This window comes from Trichoderma evansii (assembly GCF_050947405.1).
Source record: "Trichoderma evansii strain SZMC 28006 chromosome Unknown GGI43scaffold_28, whole genome shotgun sequence".
NCBI classification, from domain to species: Eukaryota; Fungi; Ascomycota; class Sordariomycetes; order Hypocreales; family Hypocreaceae; genus Trichoderma; species Trichoderma evansii.
The window spans coordinates 188,824-201,167 of NW_028145178.1; the positions used below are offsets into that span (position 1 = coordinate 188,824).

The 12,344-nt window shown below is 51.4% G+C and overlaps 2 protein-coding genes across 2 annotated transcripts; one reads left to right on the plus strand and one right to left on the minus strand.

Moving 5' to 3' along the window:
- Positions 1 to 750: 750 nt before the first annotated feature.
- Positions 751 to 1,724, minus strand: GGI43DRAFT_226219 (uncharacterized protein). The gene is made up of 2 exons (XM_083200437.1): positions 1,534 to 1,724; positions 751 to 1,467 (listed from the first exon to the last, which is right to left on the minus strand). The coding sequence occupies exons 1-2, from the start codon at positions 1,566 to 1,568 to the stop codon at positions 987 to 989; spliced, it is 516 nt and encodes a 171-aa protein (XP_083056194.1). The 5' UTR covers positions 1,569 to 1,724; the 3' UTR covers positions 751 to 986.
- A 7,901-nt stretch (positions 1,725 to 9,625) lies between these two features.
- On the plus strand, positions 9,626 to 10,583 carry GGI43DRAFT_416514 (uncharacterized protein). The gene has a single exon (XM_083207301.1). The coding sequence runs from the start codon at positions 10,020 to 10,022 to the stop codon at positions 10,419 to 10,421; it is 402 nt and encodes a 133-aa protein (XP_083056195.1). The 5' UTR covers positions 9,626 to 10,019; the 3' UTR covers positions 10,422 to 10,583.
- Positions 10,584 to 12,344: the final 1,761 nt, after the last annotated feature.

Consider the following 12,344-nt stretch of genomic DNA (forward strand, 5'->3'; position numbering starts at 1 on the left):
TACGATCTTGATATCCCTTGCTGCCGTTCTCTTCGTTTTCTCTATTCTTTTCTTTTCCTTGAGAATAAGAAGTTAGCCGAGCATACATGTCTCAGTTGATGCAAGGAACGCTAGGGAGCCAGGAAGGTATCTACTACTGTCATGATGGCAATCTATCTGGATCACCACCGTGAGACAAAGACCATGCAAGTAAAGTCTGGCCCATCCCAGAGCCAGAGTAACTCTGTAAAGAGAGGTATGAGAGGGAGAAGGCAAATGTTTTGAAGAGCAATGTATGAACCATGTATGGAGTACGAGTGACGCCCGTGTAAGTGTCAAGCTAAGCCTGCCTGCCTGCCTGTGCAGAGTGCCGGGTCTCGGCAGTAGTCTGTACCTACATGGTACAGGTCTTATTAGATGCTACCCAGATGACGCTCTGCAGGGGTTCAGAGCGCGCTTGTGGCTTCAACGGCGGATGGGGGCGGCCAGAACAGAAGCTCCGCGGTTAGAAGCGTGACGTCTCCGTAGAAGAAGAGCGTAGGAGTGCTGCGGTGTGTATACTCACTCTAGAAACACCAAGTATGTTTAGTACAGGTCTTTAGTACAGGTCTAGGAATACGGCTACCGCTGTTCGACTGCCGAAGCTACCACTAGTAGCAACAATCCCGCAGTGCTCGGATACCGCGAATAGCAGCGTCGCTGGCAATATTGATTCCAGTACTTTTGCAGCCGCTACTGCTGTCTGCTGATGCTTCTACCTCTGGTTCTGCTCGCTGATGATGCTGGCTGCAGCTGCCGCCGTTGGTACTGCTAGTGGGCAGCAAAGCAAGCGTGACAGCTCGCTCGACTAACAGTTCCGTGTGCTCGATGCAAGTGTCATGTAGGCGTTGATGCGGCGTCGCACTCGACTGCAGACACGCCGCAGCACTGGCTGCGTGGTGTCGGCTGTCGTCTGTGGCCCTAGCGAGCTGGCGCTATCTGCTGAGCCTTGCCAGCTATTCGTCTTGCTATTCGTCTGCGATGCTTGCGATGCAGCAGCTGTACCAGGAGCCGGCTGACTGACTGACTGACTGACTGACTGACTGCTGTTCTCGCGTCTGCTTGTGCTTGCTTGTGCGTCTGCGTCTGCGTCTGCGTCTGCGTCTAGCTGCGCATCTGCGAGATGACGAAAGCGACAACAGGCCGGCCGCGGGTCCGGTATTGAGGCCCAAAAGACAGGGGGGAGGAGACGTAGCGAATAAGACGGACGAGACGGGAATAGGACGAATGATGGAGATGGATGGCGGATGGAGTTGGAGAAAAGAAGAAGAGGAGGAGTGTGAAGTGAAATGTGACTTTGAAGCTGTTTCGAGCTTGCTCGGGTCCGAAAGCCGATCTGCAAGCAGCAGCACAAGGCAGGAACACGAGGCGATGCAACCACAGGTCGTTGCCTGATGGAGGCAGTTGAGCGTGGCAGCTTCCTTCAGTTTTTCCCCGGTCTCAGTGCAGCTGTTAGTGCTTGTTAGTGCTTGTTAGTGCGTGCTAATGCATGCGAAGGGAACTTTGGGGGCCTACCAGTGTCTGTGGCTGGTATACGCTACGCGGTACATACCAAAACGCTATTCTGCTGCATCATCGCGGCCTGGAGCTTGGTATCGCGCATGTACCGTACAACACGGTCATGCCATGGCATCAAGCAAGAGAAACGACGTATTACATTCTTGTCCCGTTTTGGCGCTGCAGAGGCAGACGGTGCTGCTGGCGGGGAACCCACCGCGACCTGGCTGCGATCAGTGGGGTTGGGCACACCGTCGAGGCCCCGTTAGCGCTCCATCTTTGGCGGCGGTTTAGCGGCTGCAGCGCCGAGCGCACCCGGGAATTTAGGGCGCTTGCTCCAGCTCAAGTACCGAGTACGTGCTCCGCATGCCCAAACAGGCGATGCTGCGGCGTCGTGCCATTTGGCCTCGGCCTCTCTCCTTAATCATGCATGGAGGCTCAAACGGAGCAAACGGAGCCCGCGCCACGCATGTCGTCTTGTGGGCCTCGAGTCTTCTTTTTAATCTTATCCGTATCAACCTGATAAAGACATGTCTCCAGTTATGGGCAGAGCGGGATTCGTCAAAATCGTACCGCAGCCCAAATAGGCAATTTTTCTGCATGTACGTGGTACAAGTAGCTCCAACGCCCGGCCACTTACACGGCCTCCCATCTCGCCCAGAGCAACGAGTTGACGTTTCGAATTTAATTTAAGCCGCACAAAAAGTCCTGCCACAGTGGACTCTCTTTGATTTGATTGTTGGTTCGTAGCATAGTTGCCTATACGGTCTTTCCTCGGGTTCAGGTCATTCACCTTGTAGATGCAATAGCCAACGGTAAGGCGCGCATCCTCACCTCAAGGCTCTCTAAAACAGGGCCAATGCTTGATGTGAACAACACGGCATAGAGCACGCCGGTAAAGTCCGCATGGGTTCTGTGGTAGTAGTTGTAACTTCGGCACCATTGCCAGGGGCTGTTTTACAGATGTACAGCGAGGCTGTGATAACATTGCAGCATACGTCCAACATCCCTGCAAACGCCGCTTTCGCCACAATAACAAGGATATGCTCTGAAGCCGGTGCTGATGCTGTGCAGTAATTTGCCAGCGTGACGAAACCTTGTGAATACCACTCATCCTAATGATATGACTGTCCTGTTCTATCGTAACATCTCTCCTTTGTCTTGCAGCTGTTGGAAATGCAGATGCTGCTCTCAGTTAGCAAGCAGGCGAGAGACTTTCGGGCATCGCCAACTCCAGCACGGATCCCTGACCTCACCTTGCATCTCTTCCACCATCTCCGCCTCCCCCCTTGCCTAGCATGACGTGGCCAGACGTAATAAAAAGAGAAAACTCTTCATGAAGAAGAGCAAAACGCTAGAAATCTTCTAAATACGACCTCTTTGGCGGCCCATCCACACCAAAGTCCACCGGCCTGTTCATGCAGCCATCTCTCCCCCTTGTCTTCAATCAAACACGCCCGACCAACAACAGCCTAGCTTAAGTGGAAATAGAGGCAAGCTGGGTCCATTCTAGTATCCATCACACACCACCAGCGAATCACTTACATGCCACTTATGCGCCCTGCAATGCTATGCTACGCACACGTGCTGCCGCCCATATGTATGCATCGTCTATTGCTTTGTGGTCTTGTCGGCGGTTGTTCTTGTCGCGACGACTGAGCTTGTTCGTAAAAAGGTTGCTAGAAACATCTTTAGTTTCAGCCTCAAGTTCAGCTGTTAGCTGCCTCTGGTTAGCGCTTGGAAGCGCCCTTTTTTCCCCTCCTCCTCTTTCGCCATTGAAATCATGTTGGTTCGACTCCGTTTGTAATAGTTTGTAAGTAGGGACGAAAAATCCTAGTCAGACTTAAACCCCCTCTCCTCCATCGTCTCCTCAACCCTAGTCGTTCCCATTGGGCTTCAATTCTCCGGGCTACCCCAATCCGTACTCTTCAGGCTTCTAGGCTTCCCCTTTTTAGCTGCCTTCGTACCTGTAACCCCCCTCGACTTTCCACCAGGCTGATCTCCAGCCTGGCGCTCACTGCAGGGCTACACAGACGGGACCAACAAACCAAGCAGAGGCATGACCATGTAAGTCTGCTGCTTCGCTGGCAAGGCTAGCTGGGAGCGGTATGCCGCTCCGTCTTTCGTCTTCATCGTGGACTGCCAACTCATATAACCCACACAAGGATTACCAGAGGAGTAAACTGTAGGTCGTGCCCGACCCTCGTATTTGGTAAACCCAGTCCAAAATTTCCGGAAACGAGGATCCCTTTGCCCGTGTTTTGTGTTTATCGCCGTTTCGGTCCAACAGGAAGCCAAGCCGTGGGGTCATCTTCAACCCCGGACAGTTCCTCGGCCGCCTCGTCACTTGCATTAACAATGCTGAGCTGGCGATCACGATTTTAGCCGCTACCACGCCGGGCCTACACCCGCGATCTTTTGCGCGTGGAGTCTGACATCTTGCTTCTGAGACCCATGGACACATTCATTGAAAAAAAAAAAAAAAAAAAAAAAAAAAACTTCATCGTCAGGGCCTTGCTCCACAAGTCGAGTCCACTCCATAACCGCCAGGTCATATCACACAGGGTATATCCCTCCCATGGGACGTGGCATGGAGTACGTATTGACTTAAACGCCGGCACGGCGGAGCCTCAGATCCGCTGGGCTTAAATCGTCTGACCAGCTTTTTAGCGCGAACGCCATGTGTTAGTCGTTGCACACCCAGTTTCCACGCTGTGCCTGACCAAGCCAGAATCTAACCGTTTGCTGTAGCTCTTCGCTAGCTGCTGATCAGGTTGACTTAGAGGAAAGAGAGAGAGAAACCATGGGTTTGAATCTCGGTTGATGTTGATGCCCGTACCAACTCGCATACTTCTTCGTAGACACACGCACTCTCCTTCATCTGTCCATCAGGCATCGCATATATCGTATCTCACAAAACACGTTGAGATACGAAATTCGCCAATCGACAGAATGCGCCCGCTCTAGCTAGCCCAATGCAGGCACCACCACGAAGAATTGGTACTAGTTAAAGAGGCACAACCGCCGGCTCACACCTTCACCACAGGGCTGGGCGTTCGTCTCAGCCAGGCCTAAATTACATGTAGCTAGCCCACTCATCTGCCACTCACCTCCAAAAGAGAAATGCTAATGAGCCTAATCCCACGAAATTGGGAGTAGCTGCTATCTGGGTGCTTTGCCTCTTAGTGTGTGTGTGTAGTGGTGGTGGTGGTAGTGGTGGTGGTTCCTCAGTCCTAAAAGTCCGCCCCTCTCTCCCCTCTAAAAAAACTGCCGTTGTCAGACACAAAAGTGAGATCCGCTCATTTCATTGGACAGTTGTTCTCGATCTGCTAACAGCCGTTGTTTGCCTTGCTGCCCCTAGTCAGCCAGTCGCGTCTCCTGCGCAGCATTTGTGAGAGATGTGATTCGTAGCATCCCCAGCGATTTGGTTCGTCCAAATGTACATCATTTTCGACGAGTCGCAGGCCTGGGATTCTTCTTCAAAAGACCCACAAAGGAGCAAGTGAGTGGATATGTCGTAATGCAGGTAGAGCACATCAGCTCATCGTGTAAGAAGCTCTCGTATACTTCGCGAAACCGGGCTTCTGCTTGGCCTCCTATATGGCCTACCTGAACACTTTTTCGCCTCTTTTTTTTTTTTCCCCCTTGGCTTGGCCGCTCTCATGGCCGGCGGTTACAGCTGGCGTCTAACGCAAATCATTTTCACAAGCAATTTTTGGCGTCTTCGGCGCCAGGCTACGGGTCCAAGCCACCCACTTTAGTACCATTTCAAGAACTCGGTCTGTAAACTTGGCCTGCCATGCGGCCTCGCTCGATTTTGTTCAGGTTCAAGTTGACGAACAGTCGTTTGATATATGCATACTGCCTCAATTCATCTCCAGTACGCCCATTGTCTCATTTCACTTACAAACAAGCTCTTTCCGATAATTCTTCGCAGCACCTTCGAGACGGAACGGGCCGGCATGATCCAGATCACGGCCCGCGGCGAGGGGGCACCAACAACTTTTCGGCCGTCTAGGGGGTTCCACTTGCTGGCTTGGTGCCCTGGTAACGCCCTCCCTGCGCTCCGTGTGTGTGTGTGTGTGTGTGTGTGTGTGTGTGTGTGTGTGTGTGTGTGTGTGTGTGTGTGTGTGTGTGTGTGTGTGTGTGTGCGTATGTGCGTATGTGCGTATGTGCGTGTGTACAAGCATATGTGTGTGTGTGTATGGGTGCCTTGTACTGTGTGTGTAGGACTACGGAGCAGTCCTTAGCTCACTACCCTTGTTTGAGGCTGCGTCCCGGACCCATAACGTACCTCAACACCAAACCTTCGGCCGCCAAAGCGGCCGGCAGAGCACAAGCTCTTGCGGCATGCAAGGTTGGTTGTCACTCGAGGACACTTTCGGCGCGTGTCGCGCGCACAGCCGGCCCTTCGTTATCTCTTCGGTCTTGATCAATGCTTTTCGGTCCTAGTAGAACCGTCTGAATGTATCTTCAACGTCGTCGAGCCCAACAGTACCCAATGCAACAGGGACGCGGTGTCCTCTCCTCCTCCTCCTCCTCTCTTTAACCGTACACGTCAAGCTTCCATCGCCGCGGCCTCGAGCTTGAAAAGGGTTACGGAGATGCAAGCTGTTCCTAATGCAGAAGGCCAACTCATCGTTGTTGCGGGTTCTCCGGCCTTGTCTCCACGTTATCATGGCTCACCGTCACTCAGATACATGCATTTCCTCCATTGTTTTGCAGTATCCTCTAGACCGGTGACGAAAACTCGAGCCGCTAATGTCGCTCGCGCTTTTGGCCACTTGTGTGCGAATGTACCTGAAAGACCCATACCGAGACCTAGCCCTTTTCTTTCCTTATGAGTTGTTTGCGCTAGCCCTTCTTTTCCACAGGTACGGAGCACCTGATGCAGCTTTGTGGATGATCGGCGATTCAGTCCAAGCATCTCACTTCGTCCCTCCATTCCGCATATGTCGGGCGTGTAGCCAGCTTTTCCTTCCTATAGGGGCGCTGACCCTGCGTCTATCAACGCCACATACACATGTAAAAGTGCCATGATCCTGGTTCAAAGCGGTTATGGTAGCACCGACAGAGCGTGTCGAGGGCGTGGCAAATTCGCTGGCAGTACATTGCATTGTCCGCAAAGCATACTCCGTACACCGTATCATACTAAGCGACATCAAGGTTCGGCTTCGTTTACGGGTTCGGTGTCGATGTCAATATAGCTTAGCGGGTGGCCTATTGATCGGCGTGATGTCTTGTCAGGGAAGCAGTGTCACGCTGTTCGATCTAGTTGGCAACAGGTCCTTCGTCAACTCATACAACAAATGATGCAGTGCTTCCCAATCAGCTTGGTCTCGGGTACTTTTCGTATGTTCCGACGTTGTGCTGCCCACCAATGGTGCCTCCAGAGGCTGTGTCACCCTCCACCAGTCTTCGCTAGCCTCTCATAACGCCACATTAAGGATTCCCGGAAATCGAGCCGTGACTGGGGTTCGGGTACGTTTGCGGTTCTATTGAGAACAGGCTGTATACATTCTTAACATCGATAAGTCAGCTCTAGAGCATTACCGAGTTGATTGGCACCCCCTCCCAAGTATCAACCCTGAATTGAGTGCTGATGCAGTTTACTATGCAGTTTGCAAATGGCCAGCCAGCACAAGCTACTTGTGTCCAGACGCCTGTTGCCACGTTGGCCAGATTGACATAGTTTCCTCCTCGCCGCCCCCGCTATCAAGTTTTTTTTTTTTTTTTTGCTGACAGCCGTACGTCAAGCCGCGGGAGCACGAATCTCCATCTAGATAGCCTCTGGAGGGTCGAGTTGACGTGGTAGAACCAATCATCCACCCTCCTCGGGCATCCGGGTTATTCATGTGAGTCGTGAGCTATGCATAGACATCATGCAGGCTCATATAAAAGAAGCATTATCGTGTACAGCTCTCATAGGACATGGTTGAAAGAAGAAGAAAACTAATGATAGCCAGTGTTCAGTAGTTCCAGGTGTATCCCTTAAAATAGCTCACTATCCTTGATATGCTCCATACTTGCAGTGGAGTTGTGCTTTGAAGCAGTCATAGTGCCAGAATAGACGGCCGTGGTTCGACTCCCTGGCAACTGAGGCCCTTGTCCGGCCATATACAAGCTAGAGAGGGATTGAGGCAGTGGGATGGAGGTGGAGATCCCCAAAGAGCCGCATTCACAAATGTTGTGTGACCACCCGAACATGCTGTTTTGTTGTCAATGGCCGCACGTGCAATTTATTGCTCTGAGAACTTTATATGGCGGCACATCCAATGCGGACAACATGACCGTATATAGGATCCATCAATACCAAAGAAAGCGCGTGCCAATCTAGAAGCTGTGTCAGAAGCACTACAGGCGAGCAAGTTTCGTGTGGCGTCGATTAAATAGTAAATCTCTACAGCTTATTTCAGCATGTAGTGATCATTAAGGCTCCATTGTTTTTACAAGAGCTGAATCTGGTTCTTCCGTTCCCACACTCTGTCTTTGCCAGATATCTGAACTATCCGGATTCAGAGATAGTTATGCGCTGGATAACATCCGTAGTGGGAGAACACATTGCTACTGTAGCTGTTTTCGTACCTGGAGCTGGACATAGCTGGAAATATCCACACCAGCTATCCGTCAGAGCCTGGTTTGAAAACCCGGTGCTAGAGCCATCCAAGATGCTGCTGCTGCTAGTATGGCCACCACAGCCACTGTGGGACGAACCACAACCCTAGCTTTCACCGAAATCGACAACTTAGAACCACATACTAAGCGGTCAGGATCCATCCCCCTGTTCCATGACACTTGTCCATCCTCGGGACGAACCATCAGAGCAGACCCACAGTGGCCGCAGATCGAGACGCCCACTGCCTATGGTGGAAAGACAGAGTGAGACCCAAGATCAAGGCCGCCTGGCGGGAAGTTCACTCTGCCCCTAGCAGTAGCACGGGTGAGCAGGTGTCCGTGCTCCCTTTGCGTGTATCAACGGCCATCCTGTGTTGAAGAGGTTAACGAAAAGAGGTCTTGGAAGTTTGGGTAGTATGCAGTAATATGTATCAAGCGTTTCCCCAATTGAGGAGATCCGAATTTAGCAGGAAAAGGCTGATAGGGAACACCAAACTCACAGACATGAGCGTGGCAAACATGACTTGAATGCACCCCTCTTTGGTTCTCCGAGATGCATCGTCTTGGCCCCAAGTGGATTTTCCTCCTTAGGGTATTGTCTGGATATGTTTCCAACTGATGTCAAGAACCTTGGGTGCTGTACGGAACGGTTTACAAAGGAATGTGCTCGAGAGGCCTGCGTAGCAGATTGAATAACGCGGGGACTCTCTTATGGCCTTCTCTACAGCAGCCTATGATGCTCGACCAACGTGGCAGTCATTCTGCAGGCTCACGAGCACACCACCGGCAGGAAGAACCCCCTCCCAAATGGGTTAAGTGGATGAAGGCAAAAGAGGTATGGGGAAGTCGCAAATAACATTATCGGCCAAAGGACGATTCTGCAGGGAATTGGGTCATTTGAAAGGGCCTCTCCGATCAGTAGCTGAAGACAGCAATCGAGGGTTGTACGAGTAGCGCCGTGCTGGCGGGTAGTATTAGTGGTAGTCCGAGTAGTAGTGGTAATAGTAGTGGTAGCAAGTGGTGTTCTGCATCGAGGTAACCTCCACATCGAAGCCCCCCACACGCACACACATAATTTCTTTCCCACCCCCCTCATCCTTGGAAGCCAGGAACGTGCTACAGGATACGCCATCACACAGCAGCAGGGGTGTGCTACTGGGTGAAAATAAAGGGGTGTGTGGGAATAGGGCAACTGGCATGTTGGTATAGGGCAAAAAGTACGGATACCCAATCCACGTATCAAAGCATCTTTTTTTTATCCCGCAGGAAGCAGGACGATAATGACGAAGTCTGTTGGCCCGTGTAGAGGAAGGTGCTTGTTGGTCGCTGAGAGTCCCACCGAGGATTGGGTTGTAAAGCGCTGGATGGTAAAGGGATAGGACGAGGGTCGAATGGACGGGAGTGTTCTGACTTCAGGCAAGTATAAGTTAGCTTGTCTATCCATCCCCAATGCTATATCAGAAACTGCCAGACTTACCAGCCCAAGCCTTGGATAAGAAGCCAGCAGTGACCACGATCACGACCACGACGTTGAACTCGCCTTCACCAACCGAATCTACAAGCGAGACCGGACAGGACTAGACGGAATTGCCTTGCATCGAACGATTCCGACGCTAGTCTGGAAATTGCTTGCTCCCGGTCGTTTCGTTTCCTGTAGGTGCCAGCTTCATCAGTCTTTCACATCACCATTGCCATTCTTCCTCCTGGCAGAAATGAAGAAGCAAAATGTCTTCATTGTTCTTGGAGAGATTCGGGCCTTGAAGTCTGCTCGTCGTTTACCAATGTTCAGCTGCTGATGTTATTGATTCATAATGTAGCACTCCTCCTCCTCCTTCTACCCTTGGTCCATCTCTCCCACTCGACCGAAGCCGCCCGCCGACGAATTGACCATGTGTTACTTCGAACAGACTCGTTGGAGTTGCGGTTATTGGCGCTGGGGCCACTTCCGCCAGCAATGCAATAAAGAATACCGAATGGGCGAGACGTGCGGGCTGAAGCTGGTCTATGAAACAAAAGTCGAGCATGACGTCTGCAAGTTATGTCACGACACGGAGAAGAAGCAGCGGCGATACGACAAGATGTATCGTGACGTGCAGCGTTGGCAGATGGAGGGCAACCGCAGCGCCACCATTGAGCGGACATGCGGTGAAATGGAAGAAGTTGTGGGCCAAATCCAGCGGATGAGAGACGAACATGGCCACAGGCTACAATCGCTGGGTCAGGTACGAGAGAAACCCTTCCCCTTCCCAGGCACAGCAACACCAGACATAGAAAGCTGGGGAACTGGATAACCACAGTGGCAAAAGAGGGATCATCATAGCTAATATTTCTTCTGCTTCAGTGAAGATAGCAGGGGTAGAAAGTCAGCTTACAGAAGACACGGCCACAAAGTCAAAGGTTAGCCAATGGATATTAGAGGTTGGGCACAAGGCAGCATTGGGGTCAAATCGGCGCAAATTTAAAAAAAAAAAAAAAAACGTCTTGGTTTCGAAGAAATTCCTTTCATTGGAGGCTGCTAAGCCGCGGAACGTCGTTCACTGTTATTTTGGGTTATCTTTTTCATCTTTGGCTTTCAGCATGGTCCTGGGCACATGAAAAAAAAGCGTTTTATGAGCGGCCAAAAAAGGGTTTGATTTGGTCGGCTTCAGTGTATAATTGGTGTGATGGATCTCTGAAGGACTTTTGATTGGATTTTTTCTTCTTCTTCGGGCTCTGCTAGCGAATGGGCCGTCTCGCACTCCTTTTGTTTTAATTAGATACCAAATGTTCTAGGATTCCAAATGACATGCTCCATACTCCGTACACTGTCGACTTTGAGCAGCGCGGCTCCCCGGGGCTCAAGATTTGGAACGGCACAAAATTCATTCGGTGGTGGGCTGGATCACTTTTGTGGGTGGGCCGTTTGCTATTGCTGCGGTAAAATGACCGGGGGCCGCAAATTTCTTGTGACGAAAGCTCCTTGGCGGGGGTGAGCGTTCAGCATCCAATGTCAGTCGTCTATCTGGTGTGATGGAGGTGGCTAGTCTTAGCATAGCGTCTATAAGTGGACGTCACCTCCAGAGCCAACAATGATAGTCAATACTAGTATTCCGGTAAATCCCATTCAATGCTTGTGGTGAGCACAAGGGCCTAATTCGTACCAGCATGTGTAAAACCCTCGCGTGAGTAGACAGGCGGCGTATTTCGTACTTGTAGGCGAAGGAGTCGCTCGCTTATCGCGTTTGTACCTGGGCTAGAGAACCATGTCGCATGCTTACCAGGGAATTGCTGCGAGAGTCGGCATCGGTTGGGGTAAATCACATGGATACGTGGTACCAGAGACGCCAACGAGATCTGAAAGGGTGGAGTCGTTCAAATTCCGCGGCGGCAGTCATGAAGAAATTCAGCCTGATCGAACTCTGAACGGTACAGCAAAATACTGGTCGTGGGAGCCCAATGATGGAAACGTATAGCCGTCATTCTCTTATACGTGTGCTTCACACATGGAGCGAACACACAATCCCGAATGGGGGCCAATTGCTGACGACTAGCTTCGAAGTGCTGTCCAGGGGGGGGAGAAAGCCGCTGTCGCCCGTAGTAGCTAACCGTAACGAATGGAAACGGTTTTTAAACTCGTCGATACTCCGTTATGTTGCTCTCCGTTGTCACCTCTCCTTGTTCTGTCGCTTATGATGCTGCTCTGTCTCATCGCTTCTCTTACAGCCACTCCTCCGCCACTTTTCTTCGGTTTGCTGGGATTTGCGGCCAGGAGTGACCAGCCTCGCCTCGCCCTGGACGACTCCCGCATAAATCTTCTGCGCTTCTCATGCTGTTGTTACCGCGATTCCGAGGACTTGGTTCTCCCAGTACAGGCATAATCCCGATCACCTGGATGTGCGGTAAGCTACCAACCCTGTCCACCCCTCAAAACGGAACAGTGGGAACTAAAACGGCGGTGCGAGCCGAGGCCGACGAAGAACTAGACTAGAGAATCCGACGGCTCGAGACAGCGAGCTTAGCTAGATATTGTGACACTAGACGTCTCCACTCAGTGAGCCATGCACGTGTCTATCGCTCAATGGGCACCTTGCGGTGAAGTATATCGTGGGTCAGTAATTTTTTTTTACTTGGTAACAGTAATCATTGCTGTTTCTTGTAGGCAAGCAAGACCGTATTCTTCAATCAATTTAATTCACGTTCTTTTGACTCGGCTTTGCGAGCCCATACGTTGCGTT

What these genes read in the sequence shown, in the direction of transcription:
- GGI43DRAFT_416514 (XM_083207301.1), top strand. Translation starts at nt 10,020, where the DNA reads ATGTGTTACTTCGAACAGACTCGTTGGAGTTGCGGTTATTGGCGCTGG.
- GGI43DRAFT_226219 (XM_083200437.1), bottom strand. Translation starts at nt 1,568, where the DNA reads ATGTACCGCGTAGCGTATACCAGCCACAGACACTG. An exon ending in TATACCAGCCACAGACACTG is followed by an intron (nt 1,468 to 1,533) that starts GTAGGCCCCCAA and finishes AAGCACTAACAG; the next exon opens with CTGCACTGAGACCGGGGAAA.